Source organism: Temnothorax curvispinosus, unplaced genomic scaffold (assembly GCF_003070985.1).
Source record: "Temnothorax curvispinosus isolate PA1 unplaced genomic scaffold, ASM307098v1 QBEX01002996.1, whole genome shotgun sequence".
NCBI lineage: Eukaryota > Metazoa > Arthropoda > Insecta > Hymenoptera > Formicidae > Temnothorax > Temnothorax curvispinosus.
Genome location: NW_020212776.1, coordinates 556,609 through 572,673, shown reverse-complemented (window position 1 = coordinate 572,673; position 16,065 = coordinate 556,609). Strand labels below are relative to the sequence as shown.

At 42.4% G+C, this 16,065-nt stretch overlaps 2 protein-coding genes across 2 annotated transcripts in view; one reads left to right on the top strand and one right to left on the bottom strand.

Annotated features, from left to right (window-relative positions):
* LOC112452141 (LIM domain only protein 3-like) overlaps positions 1 to 14,624 on the bottom strand; it is a 70,454-nt gene extending 55,830 nt beyond the window's left edge. The window contains exons 1-2 of the mRNA XM_025012212.1: positions 14,540 to 14,624; positions 13,435 to 13,473 (exon numbers count right to left, since the gene is read on the bottom strand). The gene's annotated coding sequence lies outside the window, so the exon portion shown is untranslated. The remainder of the gene's footprint in view (positions 1 to 13,434; positions 13,474 to 14,539) is intronic.
* Positions 1 to 15,774, top strand: part of LOC112452145 — a 200,304-nt gene extending 184,530 nt beyond the window's left edge. Inside the window, exon 3 of the mRNA XM_025012216.1 lies at positions 14,543 to 15,774. Coding sequence (XP_024867984.1) covers positions 14,543 to 14,758 — 216 coding nt within the window. The 3' untranslated portion in view covers positions 14,759 to 15,774. The remainder of the gene's footprint in view (positions 1 to 14,542) is intronic.
* The last annotated feature ends 291 nt before the right edge of the window (positions 15,775 to 16,065 follow it).

Sequence of the window (16,065 nt, the reverse complement as noted above, 5' to 3'; positions counted from 1 at the left end):
ATTCCCTCTCGCTCAATGCATTAGAGTAATGAATTAATTTCCATTGGAGTTTCACCTCTGTCCTCCCCTTTACCCCGTCGCCTCTGTCACGCGCAACCCATCCGCGGCTGTCCGGGTCGACCCTCACTACCCGGCGTCCGTCTCCCAGCGTTATATTCCGGATTTAAAATCTATTTTCCTAATTGTGATCGTGCTGTGGTTTGCTCGACTTTCCTTCTTGATTTCCATTCGCGTCTTCGCGAACACGCGCGTCAGTTTTAACATCGTTGAACGACGGTTTCCGGCATAACGTCGAGATTTTAAGAATATCGAGCAGTTTCGATCTCTCCGAATAATCACGTTCCCTCATAAAAAAAAAGAGACGTATTTTCTCGCACATTTATCGTTCGTATCTCGCGTATCTCCTCGCGGAAATAATTCACGAGATAACATTAGTAATCGCGACATTTGGCGAGCACACGTTGAGTTTCCGCGAAAAAAAAAATGCCTGCATGAAGAATGGCGCGGAGTCCCACCCACCTTCTTCGCGTCTTTACTCTGCGAGGTCGTAAGGGCAAGCGAGCGAGCGAGCGAACGAGCGGCGTGACTGGTGGGTGAGCCAGGCGGTCCGGCGAGGGGAGAGGCTGCGGGGGACGGGAGGCACCGAGCAAAGGGGGAACCAAGACTCCGGTCAATTAAGCGCAGGAAATTAGAGTTTTAATTACGCAGTCATTCAGAAAATTACATCGGGGGCCGTGAAGAAGGCATCCGCAATCGGCCAACGAGCGGCGGCGGTGATGGTGGCGATAGGCGGTTTTCTCTGTTCCTAGACGATGATTTTTCGAAACGTCACGCGCTGAATATAGACGTTTTGGTAACCGTTTTCCATCTTCACGGGAAAGTCCTAACGAGATCGAACGAGTTTTGGAGGACGCGATTAAAAACGCCGATCCAATTAATAGATGTTACTCGATAACCGAGCAAGGACTCTAGTTGAATCGTGAAACGGAATACGACGTGCGTTCGCTTTAATTGCACTTCCTGCGATGACCCAAAAGGGAGAAGTTCGCTAATCTTCTGCCTCTCTTCTCCGCTTCTTTCCAAAGCTCAAATATACAGCCGTTTTGTTTCTGACGGAACAGATACGACCGAAAAACGGGACCCACGATAGAATATGGAATATAGTATACAGTATACAGTGACGTATCCACGACGCACCACTAGCGTTAAATGCGGCTATTTGATTCCCGAGCTATGATAACGTTGGGCGCAATATTCATATCAGATGAATGAGATGCGGTATTCAGACGCGCAGCAATTAGCGCAAAATGCACGGCTAAATAGCGACGTGGACGCGGACCCAAGGCGCGTTGATTGAATAGCATTAAATTAGCTCGGTTTTGTTTTAATTCGTTTCGTGTTCGGGTCCGACGATGAATATCGAGAGTTTCGGCGATGAAATCAAATATTCTCTCCCGTCGGTTAAATTTCCTTGCCCGTCCGCGCGCGCGAATCCGAGCCCGCACAGCCTACGGCCGACGCGGACCGCGGACGGTCAGTCGATACGTGCATTCGTGTCGATTGTTTGTCCGCTCGGCCGGGATTATATTTTAATCAGTTTACCGATTTGCGGCCGGGACAGGATGCCTTTCCGTTAAATGCCTCCGCCCGAGCGAACTTAATCAAAAACGCCGCTAAACCCGGCAGAAAGAGGGAGAAAACTCGATTTGGCGCGACGAATTTTATTCGCGATGGTTTTCCGCCGAGCGGATGAGGATTCAGCGTCTCGACATCCTACGTGCTTGTCGATTTTTTACGATTCGACTTCCATATCGTCCAGGCAACGCAAGCTGCTCGATAATGCTCGATAATTAGTTTAAAGACGTTTGATGTGTGTCAAAGACATTTCGACCTTTTATCGTTTCAAAAATATGTCGCACTGCGAGTAGATTGATCGCGACACGACCGAAACAATGTCCCACCATTCCCGGCATTAACAGCTTCGAATTAGGTCTCGATTTGGCCGGCGTCGAATCCCAAGTATGCAAATAATTAACGAACTTTAATTCGAGGCCGGGCTGCGTCTATTCGTACCGCGTCTACCGAAGCGGGAGCTGCGCGAAATTTTCCGCCGGGCGCAAACGCGCGCTCACCCTCGTCCGTTATTCTCCTTAATCCCCCGCGATTTCGAGAAAACGTGCAGCTAGCCCGAGCGGTGGTGCTCGAGCGCTTCTCGCGCGGCGTGCACCGACTTTTTGGATAATTACAACCGTCTCCGTCGGTCTGAGGCAATTATAATTGCCGACTCCTTTCGCAATTATAAGTTTCTGGGAGACTTACCGCGGCGCGACGCACAGCGGAAAACGGTAGGAGCCTCGGAACCAAAAGGGAGAAGCTCGCGAGGGAGAGAAGGAGAGACAGAGAGAAGCGGAGCGAGCGAGCGAAAGCAAGACGGAGAAAGCAAGAGAGAGAAGGCTGAGACGAGGAGGGGACGATAGGGGCGGTTGTGCTATACGTGGAAACGTTAATTGGGGTGACCTGCTCAGAAACTAGTTACCGGAGGGTTGCACTGATATTCCGTGGATCCTATATGCCGGTCGTGGGAGAGAGGGGTGGAGGGGGAAGGGGGGCGAGTATGTGTAGCGGGTGGTACACGCTCGACGCAGCGGTTGATGCCCCGGACTCACGTCGTATTCCACGACGGTAACCAATCCGCCGCGCGCGCGGATGCTGCGAGTTCGTTAGCCCGCTGATTTGATGCAACCTGCACGCGCTTAGCTTCGGTCTGCCGTTGACATCACCGAGCTATAACGACGTTGTTGCGACGCACGCGGATTGCAAGGGCAACGCTGCTGACGTCATTTGAGAGAAAAGGAGAATTCGCGCAAGAAAAATCTTGAGACAGAGGAACTTGAATTTCGATTCGAGATTCTTATAGAGACCCGATATAAGGCCGATGGCGACATAAAAGATTTTATTTGATTAGCTCTTTCTATTTTCTAAAAATCAATACTGGAATCGTTTAAATAGTCGATCGCTTAATATTTCGGGAATTAGATAGCGGAAAAGAAAAGAAATAGAAGATTTTGTCTATATAAATAATATTATTCCATTTGTAATAAAATGTCTTAAAATCGGAGTGATAATGGATTGAAGGCTGTTCTTAAACTCGTTTATCGCGTTACTCCTGTTCTGTTATACTATATGTCACGCTTGTTACTCATAGAATTTTTCTCTACGTTAATGTAAAGAAAGAATGCGAGCCGTAATTATATAATTTTTACAGAAATATTAATATAGAGAGACACACGCTATAATTAGAGGTAAATGAAATAAACGTTGCTAAAGAGTAAAGTGAATTACCACGTATGCAAAATCTACGTTTAATGTACTCTTTACTTATACCGAGTCGGATGGAAAACATTCAGAATTCAGTGACCTAAAATTTATGCTTGAACACCCACGGTCATTGAATCTTCGACTTATACTTTTTTCTTCGCCAAGCACCCTACGTGTCACGAATACGTCGTGAAAGCCAAGATTCCGTGGATATCCGGCTACCCGCATCCAGTCATCTTTCGGACTTCCGGACCATCCAAAAACACTCGTCCACTCTATGTCGCGGAACAACCCCCTCCGCGCTCCACCGCTGATCCCTGGCGATCTTCTATACTTCTGTGCTTTCCAGCTATCACCCTCCCTCCCTCCCGCCCTGCCTTTCTCCTTTCGTGGACGCCGATGGTGGCTTCGTGGCACGGAGAAGTTAATTATAAGCGATACCAATCTCTCGGGGTTGTTGGGTGGTTGGTAGGACTGGGAAGCACTGACAGCCAATTACCACTCCGTGCCGACCCTCGCGCACGAGCCATCCCTTCATCCCCTCGCTCTCCTTCCCTCCCTTCCTCTGTCTCTCTCTCTCTGTTTCTACCCTGATCCTTCATTCTCTTTTCTTCTCTCTCTCTCTCTTTCTTCCTCGCTACTACCTTGTTTGACTCTTTCTATCTCATTCACAGCACCCTGCTTCCTTCCCTCCTTCGTCGATCCTTCGTCCGCACCTCACGTCAGTGACGAGTCAAGACGGTTTGACGCCCTAGGCGCGATATAATCCGTGGGGTGTAATATATCTCCCATAGTTTGCCGTGCAAACGGATCATGTAACGATGAATTCTCTTTCTCTCTCTCTTGTTCGGGTAACTTAGATTTAAAGGTCATCAACGGTGGATAAGAAACCGAGAGGTTCACCCAATGTATGGAAAGCCTCGAGCGCGCATCTATTTTATATCCGCCACTGACCCTCACGTCGCTCACGTGCGTACGCGTGTTCGCACACCAATTCCAAATCCGTATACACACGCTCCCGTTCCAATATAGGAAATTAAAAGACTGACCGATGATTGTGCGGTGTGGCGTAACTTTCCTTCCTCTCGGCGGCGGACAAGCCTTCCCCTTCGGGAAAGGAAGCGAGTCCAAGTCCCGTGAGCGGGGAAAAAGGAGGAAAATCGACGCTTAACGAAAATTGCGGATTCGACTGCGAACAGATCGCTGCCCGGTTGCCAAATGCGTCTCGTCAATTATTCATGCCCGGCGAGACTCGTTTCCGGTTGTATATAATCCGCGGAGAAAATCAGACACTATTCGAATAAATCCTCATTCATTTCGTTATTTAAGAAAAAATTTCACTTCTCGTTTATTTCACATTTATTCGCTGTTTGCATTGTAAATAAAATATAAGATAGAAACGAGTTCATTTTTTTTTTATTACGCTATAACACGGCACATCTCGTTCAACTACATTCATATACTTTATTATTTATCAATCCGAGAACGTATAATCAACTGTAGTGCAAGGAATCTATATTTCTGACTTTACGAAATATACATCTGGCTAAATTTTATTACGTGCGTAAACAAGTAGCTAAAATATATTTATCGATTTACGATATTATTTTGTACCTTATAATTTATACTTCAAGCTTTGGATTTTTGGCAAGATGTTGAGGCTCCCGAATGTCGTAGTTTTTGGTTTTGATAGATCGCCTCACATCTACGCGCGAGTAACATTATCGTCGGTTAACGAAGCTACCCAGCCGTAAAACAGACATTATCGTATATGCGCGGGATGCTCCGCATCCGGAGGTACATAATGCACTCGAACGTAATTCCGATTACAGTCGGTTCCTCCCCGTACGCCCATGCAGCGATCTCGTCAAGAATCCCCGCGATTGCAGCCGAAAGGGCAAGAAGCACTCCCTCCGACGCGCATACAAACGTATCGTAAACTCATAGCTTGCGGTTCGGTGCAGTTATCGGGTTTGGGTGTTCGTTCACCGGTTCTCCCGAGTTAATTATAGCCGATGGTTATCAACCGGTTAACTCCGACACGCCATTACGTGTCTCGTCTCGTCTCGTCTCGCCTCCTTTCGCACACTCGCTCGGCCCCCTCTATATCTCGAGTTCCGCTTCTCTATGGCGCGAATAACGTCATTTGATATGTTTCGCCTGCTGCAACGCATCGTTCTCGCGGAATCAGCAGATTTAGGAGGGAAGGAGGAAAGGAGGGAGGAAGCAAGAGAGAGATCGAATTTATTCGCAATTTGTCCTTCAGCTACAACAGCTTGCACCGTATCATCAGCAATAGTTGCCAATATTTTTTTTTTTTTTTTGAAAATGTGATTTTATGATTAAATATTTTGGTAATGCAACTTAAGATATCTATTCTCTATCAGAAAAGTCTATTCAGTCTAATGCAAAATAATTAAGAAACGATATTTTGTATCTATTTGAGTGTTGAACATTAATTCGTCCAAAAAATCTTTATCTACATTTATTTATAACTTATTATTTTTTCAGTAATTGTTCTTCTACTAATGCTCTTAAAAGTTGAAATTACATTAATAGGGAATCGTCTGTTTATACATATTATCTGTTACATATATGACGCATGCATTTGTATATTTATTTTATAGCTCGGAAAGAACTTATAATGAAACGTATAATAAATATTGTTAATGATAATACTCAGTAATAATATTTTTGTCTAAGAAAAGAAATCGGCCCCAAATTGATCAAATAATCCGTCTAATGGCTAAAAGTCCATCGGCCGGAGTTCAATATCGCCCTGTATATCGGATCGCGCAAAAAGCAGTCGTTCCACCTTCGCGGGAGCGCGATATAGAAGTTAACGGTCGAAGCGCGCTCCTCGAGAAATCAATCGGAGAATGGCCTCGTTAATCTGACGGGGTGGTTTCTGGATGCTCGGTTACTCTTACATCACGTAATAGTATCGGGGCCACCCCCGCCCGGTCGGGCTGCTCGCTTGCCCCTCGTCTCACATCCTTTATCCTCCTCTCTCGTTCCCCGACTATTCCCTCGTTCTCTCTCTCTCTCTCTCCCTCTCTCTCTCTCTCCGTCCTTCTATCCTTATTTCTGTTTCACTTACTCACTCTGTTTCTCTCCTTCCCGCCGTCCTCTCCGGCTAAGAGAAGTCTGCGAGTGACTGAGTGGTTATTTAGGTAAGAGCCACTCTCCCCGCGAGAACGGAGGTTGCCACGACTAAGTAATGGTCCTGCAACATATTGTGCAAAGAAAAACCCGGCCACTTGTTTACCGTCGTGTTGCGAGAGCCGTCGAGAGGGGTGCGGATCCTTCTCGGTGGTTCGCATTGAATCGTCGGGGAAAACGGCACCGCCGTGACAATGTCTGGTACGCGATTAGGGACAGATTAGCGCGGCAAAGAAGCGTGTGAGCATATCTGCACACGAAACCGTTACAGCCGTTGTGTTACGGATTGAATTGTGTATATTGTGTGAATTTGGAGGGTTTGCGAAATATTTTTCAGGGCGACAGTATAAATGAAGTATTTTATATATAGATATATAATACATATATAATATAACAAAATATTTTATATTTTATTTTAAAACAAACAAGTATTAAAAATTTTCCGTCGTGACATATGAATCCGTGTTATATAAACCCATGTTATATTGGGGGTCTGTAAATTGATGTTTAAATAGTGCAGGTTTATAATTTAAAAACATCAATGTGAAACTTTATTGACAATTGCTAGGAAAATGCATAAACAATTTTATTTTTTTATACGACTGTTCCGCTTTATTCGATAAAAACAGATTAACCTGCAGAGGCTCTCCATACAAGGGCGCGACTATATAATAATAATTAAAATCGCACATTTTATGTGGTATTCCCGAAACATGAATTAACATGATTTTATTCGCGATAATCGTGTTATCTCAGCACGTTCGAACAACTGGCTTGATTTGCCTAATTAAGGACTTAGCCCTACATGGTGGGTGCGTAGTATCCCCAAGAAAGAAAAAAGATCCTCGAAAAATGGTGAGCGAGTTCAATCCACAATGAGAATCATCTCCATCCACCGGTACGACCGATGTCCCACCACGCACAGTAAAGTCAATTATCAAGGCTGTCCGCGATCGTCATATGAACAACGATTACTCTGAGAATGCTGAAATTGACATGATTTTATACTAATAATTAAAATCGATATATACTTTGCATGGCACTTTCGAAATCAAAACTAAGAAAATACTAGTGATTACAATCACGCACGGATTATCGTAATGAGTCTTTCATACGAGACTTTGCAACGTTCTCGAAAATGTGACGCGACGGATCGTCTCATCTTATTCTCCAACTTGAGCGCCTATGCGCTTTGCCATTGCACATAAAAGCTATTGAGCTAGCTCATGACAATGTTGTTTTAAGAGTGTAATGGATATAACAGTTGGCTTTCTCGCGTCTTTGGGTTTTTACCTCAAGGTACTGAGCTATACTGCGCTAAGATCGTGTACCTGTTGAGGAGTTATCGTCGGCGAAGAGCCGAGCAATAACTTTATACTCCAAAAAACGAGCACCTATCCCCGTGCTCACTTATTAACTCATTAATGTGTTATACCAACACATTCGACCGTACGAAATATTTAATGTTATACTATATTATAATAAATGTCAAATATTTTATTCGACAGATTTATAAACAATCAATATCACGATTTATCATGTATCACGGTGCTTGTAATTGATTGGTAAATTCTATCTAAAATGGGCGTAAAATTCAAGACGCGATATAAGATATATTCGAAATTAAAGTATGAATTAAAAAGTATCATTATGGCGCGTAAAGATCACTGAAGTAAAAATTTATAAGTATATGTCCAAGAAATGCTTCTTCAATTCTTACCTCAAATGAAAGTTGTATATATTGTATGCAGAATATTTTCGATAAGTAATCGATATTGTAAATGTAAATCATAAGTTATAGAATCGCATGGGCAAATTCGATAACTGTCATAAGTGAAATTCACGTTTTCACTTGGTATTCATGTCGCGTTTCGTGGAACAATGATGCGGTAACACACAGAGCAGCTCACGCCTGTTCGCTCGAGGGTTACCGTAAAAATGGCGTGGTAAGGTATCCACGTGTATACACAATAAATACAAAAAATAAGCTACACCGCGCCGCAAATAACCAAATAATGCTCGAGCTCCATATATCGCGTCTGAACCGTTATCATGTCACATACAGAAATATTTAAGTATTACAAAACAAATACTAAACAATATAAAAATATAGTAAAATAATAACTTTGCGAAAACTATACATGGCGCGAGAGGCTACCGCGCTTCTTGATGTATGAATGCATGTATGCTCAAATTTAATTTAATTTAATTTAATGTCCTTATATTTCAAATTATAGTTCAATGGATTCGTTGATTAGTGTTGCTTTTATATGTTACTCTTTAGTTTATGAATTCATTTACATCGCCTAAGAAAACGTTTTATTTCACTCGATTTCGAAAGAATAACCGGAATTATTGCTGCTTACTTAAATTCTAATTTGGTGAGTAAATTGCCATCTGATCGATATGTATATTTATGCAAATTTCAACCGTAACAAATTATTTAAGCCTTTTTTGAAATGTGAATTTCTTATTATTATATTTAAAAAAATATCATTAGATCCAATGAGTATTTAAAAATTAATATTTATTTTATTCCCATCGATAAATAATGAAAAATGTGAAATAATGTGATATGAATAAAACAAACTGTAACTTCAATAAATCGAAGAAAGTATATATTGCTGTATGAAATCATGGGAACATAGAGTCTCTTTCTTAATTCACTAAAGCACACAATTTCACTTGAAATATCAGTTTCTTTCAAAATCTTCTTTATCTGGTTATATGTATTTTTACAAGTGATACAACAATATATGATTTCGATAAATCATTTCATATTTTGAATAAACGTATAACATAAAGCTCCGAATACTTTAATAGTTCAAACTCTCTCTTGGAGGCTTTTTATTATTTTTTAAAAAGAATGATTTTTTAAAGATTTTTAATTTATTCTGATCGATAAATTAAATTTTTTATGTCACGGATAATCTGAATCGTATAAATATTATAAAAATTTTGGGAGACAAAAGCGTTAAGTTGATCCTTTGACAAAAATAAGATAATAAGCAATTAATAGCATATCTTAAAAACAAATCCCAATAATTTATGTTACATATAATAAATTATCGTATCATAGTATTAATACCAGTAATCCGACATAAATAGTTTTAATAGCATTTATATGAAAGATGTCATCTCTCTGGCGGAGGGAATATACGGCTGTAGCTGATCGCAGGGCCTACCCGTCTGAAAAATGACTGGGGAACTTTTCTGCGTTATCGAGGTGTCCGTGACTCCCGGGTTGCTCTTTCAGCGACGTAATTACGGATTAGATCGATGGAAGATTGCCTTCAACGGCGGACTGCGAGAAGGGCAACCTCGAAAAATCGCGCGTATGGGATCGATACGCAGGCGTATTTATATACGTGTAACGTGCACGCGGTGCAAACGCAAGAGGCGCGTGCGACTGAATCGTCAAATGCGGCTGCAATCTCTCTGTCTCTCTCTGTCTAACGCATCTTGCGGTTTCTCGGAACTGAAGCGAGTCGGCACGTGCCCCGGTATTTGGGACACGTGCCGGTCGCTCTTGAAAATCGATAGTTCTTTGTACGCGGCACAATGTATCTCGTATGTACATTTTAGCGTGCGCAAGAATTCACGCGACGCCGTAAACCACAAACGAAGAATTGTTGCTTCGCGATCAGGATTTTTAGAAAGGATCACACACAACACTGCACACATATAACTCCGAAATGCTGCTCGTGGATTACAACAATGACAGACGGGGAGTTTTTGCGGTTCATGTATAGGTTAAAAGTATTAAAACTAAAAGTAGAGCGTCACTGATTTTTAATGAAAATTAATTACTATGAATTACTTAATTATATAATTACTAAGAATAAATTAAAAGTCGGATAAATTAAAATCAATCCTTGTTACACTAATGTCTAAAATCTATGTTCATCATCTCTGCAAATTCTCGCGTTTTGATTTAGAGAAGTCAGGTATTGTAAAAAGGCATTGTAAAAAAAAAAGTACCAGGGACACGCGGTACAAAGCACACGATAATATACAATGTATTCGCCATTATATATTCGCCGTTACCCCAGTAGCAAGGACTAATCGTGAGATTGATTATTCAGCTGAGCGACGCGTAAAAAACCAGTTAGTTAGAAAATTCGGGATTACGGAGCAGATTGTACGCGTGTGCGGACGTGTGTGACATAGCCGATAGAAGAGAGAGACTGACGGCATAATGTGGTAGGGTAGGCAGGGTGGGACAGGGTATAGGGTATGGTACGGCACAACGCGATGTACGGTATTGGTAGGGTGTGTAGGATAGAGATGATCTGATTACGGGCACATCATGGGAAAGTCAGCTTGCGAGCCGAGGGGGTAGAAACGTGCGCGATTCACCCCGGGTATCCCATTGTACCGACGAGTGTCACCGACGCGTATAATTCGGCGAGATCGACGCGCATCCACGTGCTCCGCATTAAAGCTACACCGACGGCCGTGGCGCAGAAAACGTGAAACACAGACGTTATAGGGTGAGAACGCGACACGGCGAGCGTTTACGCCGATGTAAGGCGGTTAAATGCGGACTTGAAATCCCATCTACATATGTATTCCGGACAGCGGTCACGCTTCCTTCGTCAGGGCGAGCAAATCGGGTCCGGCTTTAACCCTTTAGCCGCGGGAAAGGGGTTTCGTACGCGAGACGGTGTTGATCAACGACGCTTTTTTTGGATCGTTTTCGAGTGAGGAAGCCATGTTCCTCGGACAAAAGCTGCACTATCGGTGAGAAATATAGGTGCTCTTTACAGTCAGTACAGCTTTTGTCCGAAAAGTGGCAGTTCTTCGCTTGAAACGGACCCGAAAAATACTGTTATTCGAAACTATACTTCGTGTACAGGATTATTTCTCAATTTTCTATTTATATGAATTATTATTTCATCACTGGCGAATAATTTTTATTGAATATTTCTATTTATATTTAGCAAAGATTGAGACTTTTGCGGTAGAAACAAGTGAAGCTGACGACCGATCAGTACTCTTCGTTGTTAACTTACGACACCGTTATTTGTTATTTTACGCCAAATCGACATGAATTAATTTAAAATAATCTCAAACAAGCTTTCTTGCGTGATGCATTAATTTAAAAAATGTCACATCTTCTCATACTTTTCTCAATAACTATTTACTTTTATCCCCACAATCTTTATATATCTAGAAGTATAAATATTAATTGTCTCTCCGTTTCGCAAGATTTCGATCGGACATCACCGCTGCCACATTTGTGCCACATCAATTCGGACATGCCTCGACGCGGTCCTGTCATTCGGCGGCCGAAGAAACGAGTAAATCCGATCCGGCGCTCAAATGGGAAACGGTCGAAAGTACCGCACGCGCGACACACTAAGGAGCCATGAAGAAAAGGCGGTCCACAATGGGCCGTTTATCACGAGCCGTGATACCGAGGCACCGGCCCGTTCGGGCGCGCGCCTTTCTGCCCCGCGGTCCATCAATAAAACCCGAGTGATTTAGCGAGTCCCTGGACGGATGGACGGACGAACGTACGTAAGTACTACGTACGGATGGACGGACGGACGGGCGGGCGGGCAAGCGGTACGTAGAAGGTAGAGACCGTAGCACCCACGAATTTCCAAGATAAAGAGGTCAACAATGGCCCGGGCAACCGATGGTTGGTATTCGACCGGTGTCGAAACGACGGCTTCCAATCACTCGCCGATAACAATGCCCGCTGCCGCTGGTTTATAAATCCGCGCATTGTTGCTAACTTAAAAGCTCTCTCGACGACCGGGCCGGGAAAACGAGAGAGAGAGAGAGAGAGAGAGAGAGAGAGAGAGAGAAAAGAAAACAGGATGGAGAACGACGAAGAGAGCGTAATAGATAAAGAAGAAAAATAGAGATGGAGAGAGATAGGTTTTATTTAACCTACAGGGAGAGGAAGAAAGGAAGAGAGGAAGAGAGAAGAGTGCGAGAGGGAATCCGCTCGAAATCTTGAGCGCTGAAAGCGGAGGCGCTAAGGCGGAAGGACCACGACGCGAAGGGGGAGGAGGGGGGCGGGCGAGGAAGAAGCGTTTGCGAGAAGCGGGAGCGAGAAAGTGGTGGCGGGAGCTTGAGAGCCGTGTAAAAGCATTGAGAGCACTTTAATGAATACGATTAGGGGCGTTAACTGTGAAGGATTGCCAACCCGAAGAAAGCGCCGCTCGCGCGAAAAAGCCCTCTCTCTCCCTCTCTCTCTCTCTCTCTGTTCCTGTCTCTGCCGACGTCGACCGTCACGATTTTATTTTTGTGTAACGCTAACGGATGTCGAGTTTCGATATCTCTTGATCAGACCGAATTCATAAGTGTCTTCTTAAAACTACCTACTTCGAATGAAATAATCTACGTCTCGTTTCAATGTAAAACATGCGTAATTTTATAACGCTATCATTTTTTTCATAATTGATAATAACACAGAGAAGTGAAAGAAAATATCTATCACGATTTGATTTATAACTAGTGGCCTATTTTCATGCCTAGGATTTCGGTATTAAGTGAATCTCACAAAAGCCAGGCAGATCAACTCCATGAAGTAAAAAAAAATCGATAAAGTTCTAAATGTGCTTTGATACTAGAATTTAAAAAAGTTACAAAATGTGGAATTGATCAATTTGATTTCTGAGAAGCTCGAATGTGAAAGTAAATAATTTTTATGACGGTGACGATAATTACTGCGATTTTATCGACAGAACGAGAATAGACAATGATCGAATAAATGGCTAGTATAGAAAATAATCGCGATCACTGCTCATTATTATCGCATATTTTAATTATCTTTTGCCGTTGATATAGGAAGAAAGTAATTTGGTATCTTGTTATTTATTCGCAGAAATCCTAAACACGAAGATAAGCGCGATATTTAATAATTGATAAACAGGCGAATAAAAGGATAACGGATATCAGAATTGTATATTTGCAAACATGATAAACAAGTTTACTCACCAGTCGTTGTACCCTAGCTAAGTACGTCCTCGACTATACCTGGAAAAATAAATACATTATAATTATTATTTTATCGTGTATTTTACGTATTTTAATTACCGCGTGTTATTTAATTATTTCCGTGTTGGTTAAAATCCAACTATATGTAGAATAAATTATATAAACAAACATTCAAACATATTGTTTAATTAAATGTTTCGATTATATAATTATTTTTCACTTCTGTTACTCCGCGATATTTTTCGCCCGCGTATTAAACCGTCACAAAGTTCAATGGGTGAAGATATTTACAAAGAATTTCAAATTAAAGATCGATAAGTACTTTTTGATACCCAGGAAAATTGACTAGAATACTACATAATAAAATATTCGGAATGAGTTTAGAAATTTAATTATGTACCATCAACTTCATTAGCCCGTTACTGTCACAATCGAATATTGTTCAAATATTTATAAGAATAATAGATACTTTTAATAAATGCGGATATGAGAAGTATCCTTTACGATAATTATTTTTAAACGCTTTAATTAATACTTAATAAAGAACTACACAGTTACAGGCACGTGTAATATCACAGCAGATATTTAACTTCTTCAGGGAGAAATTTTTAAAGAACATAAAAAAATTTTCTTAATTAAATCGCCTTTAGAAGTAATCTTTTTTGTTCAAATACATTTTTATTCAATTTAATAGCAATTAATTAACTTTACGTGACTCGCGCGGGAGTGTAAAATACAGCCTTAGAAATTTACTAAATTCACAGAGTAAAACGTTTTTATCGATCAAATGTTGCACAAATTGTTTCACAATTAAACAATTTTTGCATTTATCTTTATTTAAAAGATGTATAGATACTATCATCAACCTTCATCTAATTGTAAATGATCAAAAAGAGTAATGAAAATAATGAGATATAATATTGGAGTGTAAAATACACTCTACGCGGGTAATTACGTTAAAAAAGACCACGCGAGTATAAGTAAAGTAGGGTTAAATAAAAAGAAAAAGAATGGAAAGAATAAAAAATACTGCGGTGAATAAAACATACACGTGCCGGTATCCGTGGGAAGATTAAATAACAAATAAATAATTAATTTCACTCACCAGCCAGGGTATTGCAGTCTGCTCCGCCGGTTGCTCCGATGCCTGCAAGTTCCTCCAGTAGAAAGGCATCACTCCAGGATCGAGGAAACGATGTACATCGGAAACGGGCACTTTGTCACTGCCGAACGGAAATTTTGGAAGTCAGTCGCACTTTGCTTTGTCCGAAGGATCGCGGATCCGGAAATCATCGCGGAAGACAAAACCGCGTTCGCTCCATGAATCGTGCGACCGAAACTTGGAGATTGTGCGAAACCAACAAATTCGATTCGTATTAACCTTCATAGGCTGTTGAAATTGATTTTATGCCAAATTGATCCACGTTTAATGCAGTTTATTGTAAGGAGATTTAATTTATTATTAAAAAATTCGAATTTTGGAAATAAATTGTATTACGTTACAGAAATAAAATCAAGAAATATTGAGGATAGAAAATAATTTCTATAATCTTAATTAGAAATTAATCAATTTTGCGATGGGTCCATGAATGGCCTATGAAACTTAAATACGCGAATTAAATACGGTCGCGTGTGTCGCGTCGTTCAATCGAGAGTCTCCGTCGAATGCAATGCCGGCGAATATCACACAACGATTATCGTCGCCGATTATTAGCAAGCGGATTTCGATGCACGACACCAAACCGATCGATCAATCACGCGCGGAAACGCGAGCAACGAGAGCGCGGAGAGGAGCACGAACCGATCCTCGCGACAGCCGGAACGACTCTGCGCGTAAATAAGTTATTTCGAAAAATACCATGACGCGCGTACAGGTGAGGGGAGGGGGGGGGGAAGGCGAGCTCGCTTGTTTACGATGTCGACGCTAGGCGCCAAGACGCCGTAGGCGTGGATTCCCGGAACGGCTTTGTTTATTATGTACGTTTACGGCTCGTTTCCTGACGAAGAATTAACTCGTAGCTACGTACAATCGTGCTACCTATATTATCACGACGAATATTTTATGCACATCGATCTTTAATTCTCTCTCCTCTGTCAAGCATACACGCGCGGAATTTTCCCACGAACGCGCCTTCGCGAAGTATCGTGGCGTCTTGGAAGCCTTTTTTACGTCGCGACAAGAGTGACGAATAAGTCACTTTTAATTCAAGGCGCGGCAATTAATTGTGTAATCAAAAACGACTGATTTCGGCGTGCTACGTCCAGCGAAAAGCTCGCCGTACGCGCTTCGAGCCTCTCGAAGGCACTCGCGATGATTATTCTCGCGGTATATGTCGGGGATTTGTACTCGCAGCGGGAGTAGCGAGACTGTATCCGTTCCGAAGCACAGCGAGGTGAGGCGAAGTCGATTGCGAAACATCGATGCGGCGTCGGTCGGGAAAATCCGCGGTAAACGATATGCTCCGGCAATCGCCCGTCACTTCAATCGGCACTCCCGACGAGAATTTGCGTTTGTCACTCACTCCGAATAAGCAAAATCTGCGATTAACCGCGGGAGCGTTCGCGCGACGACGTGCGTCCCGACCGCCGCGCAGCGAAAGTGTCATGGCGGCCGGGCGGCGCGCGCGCGCG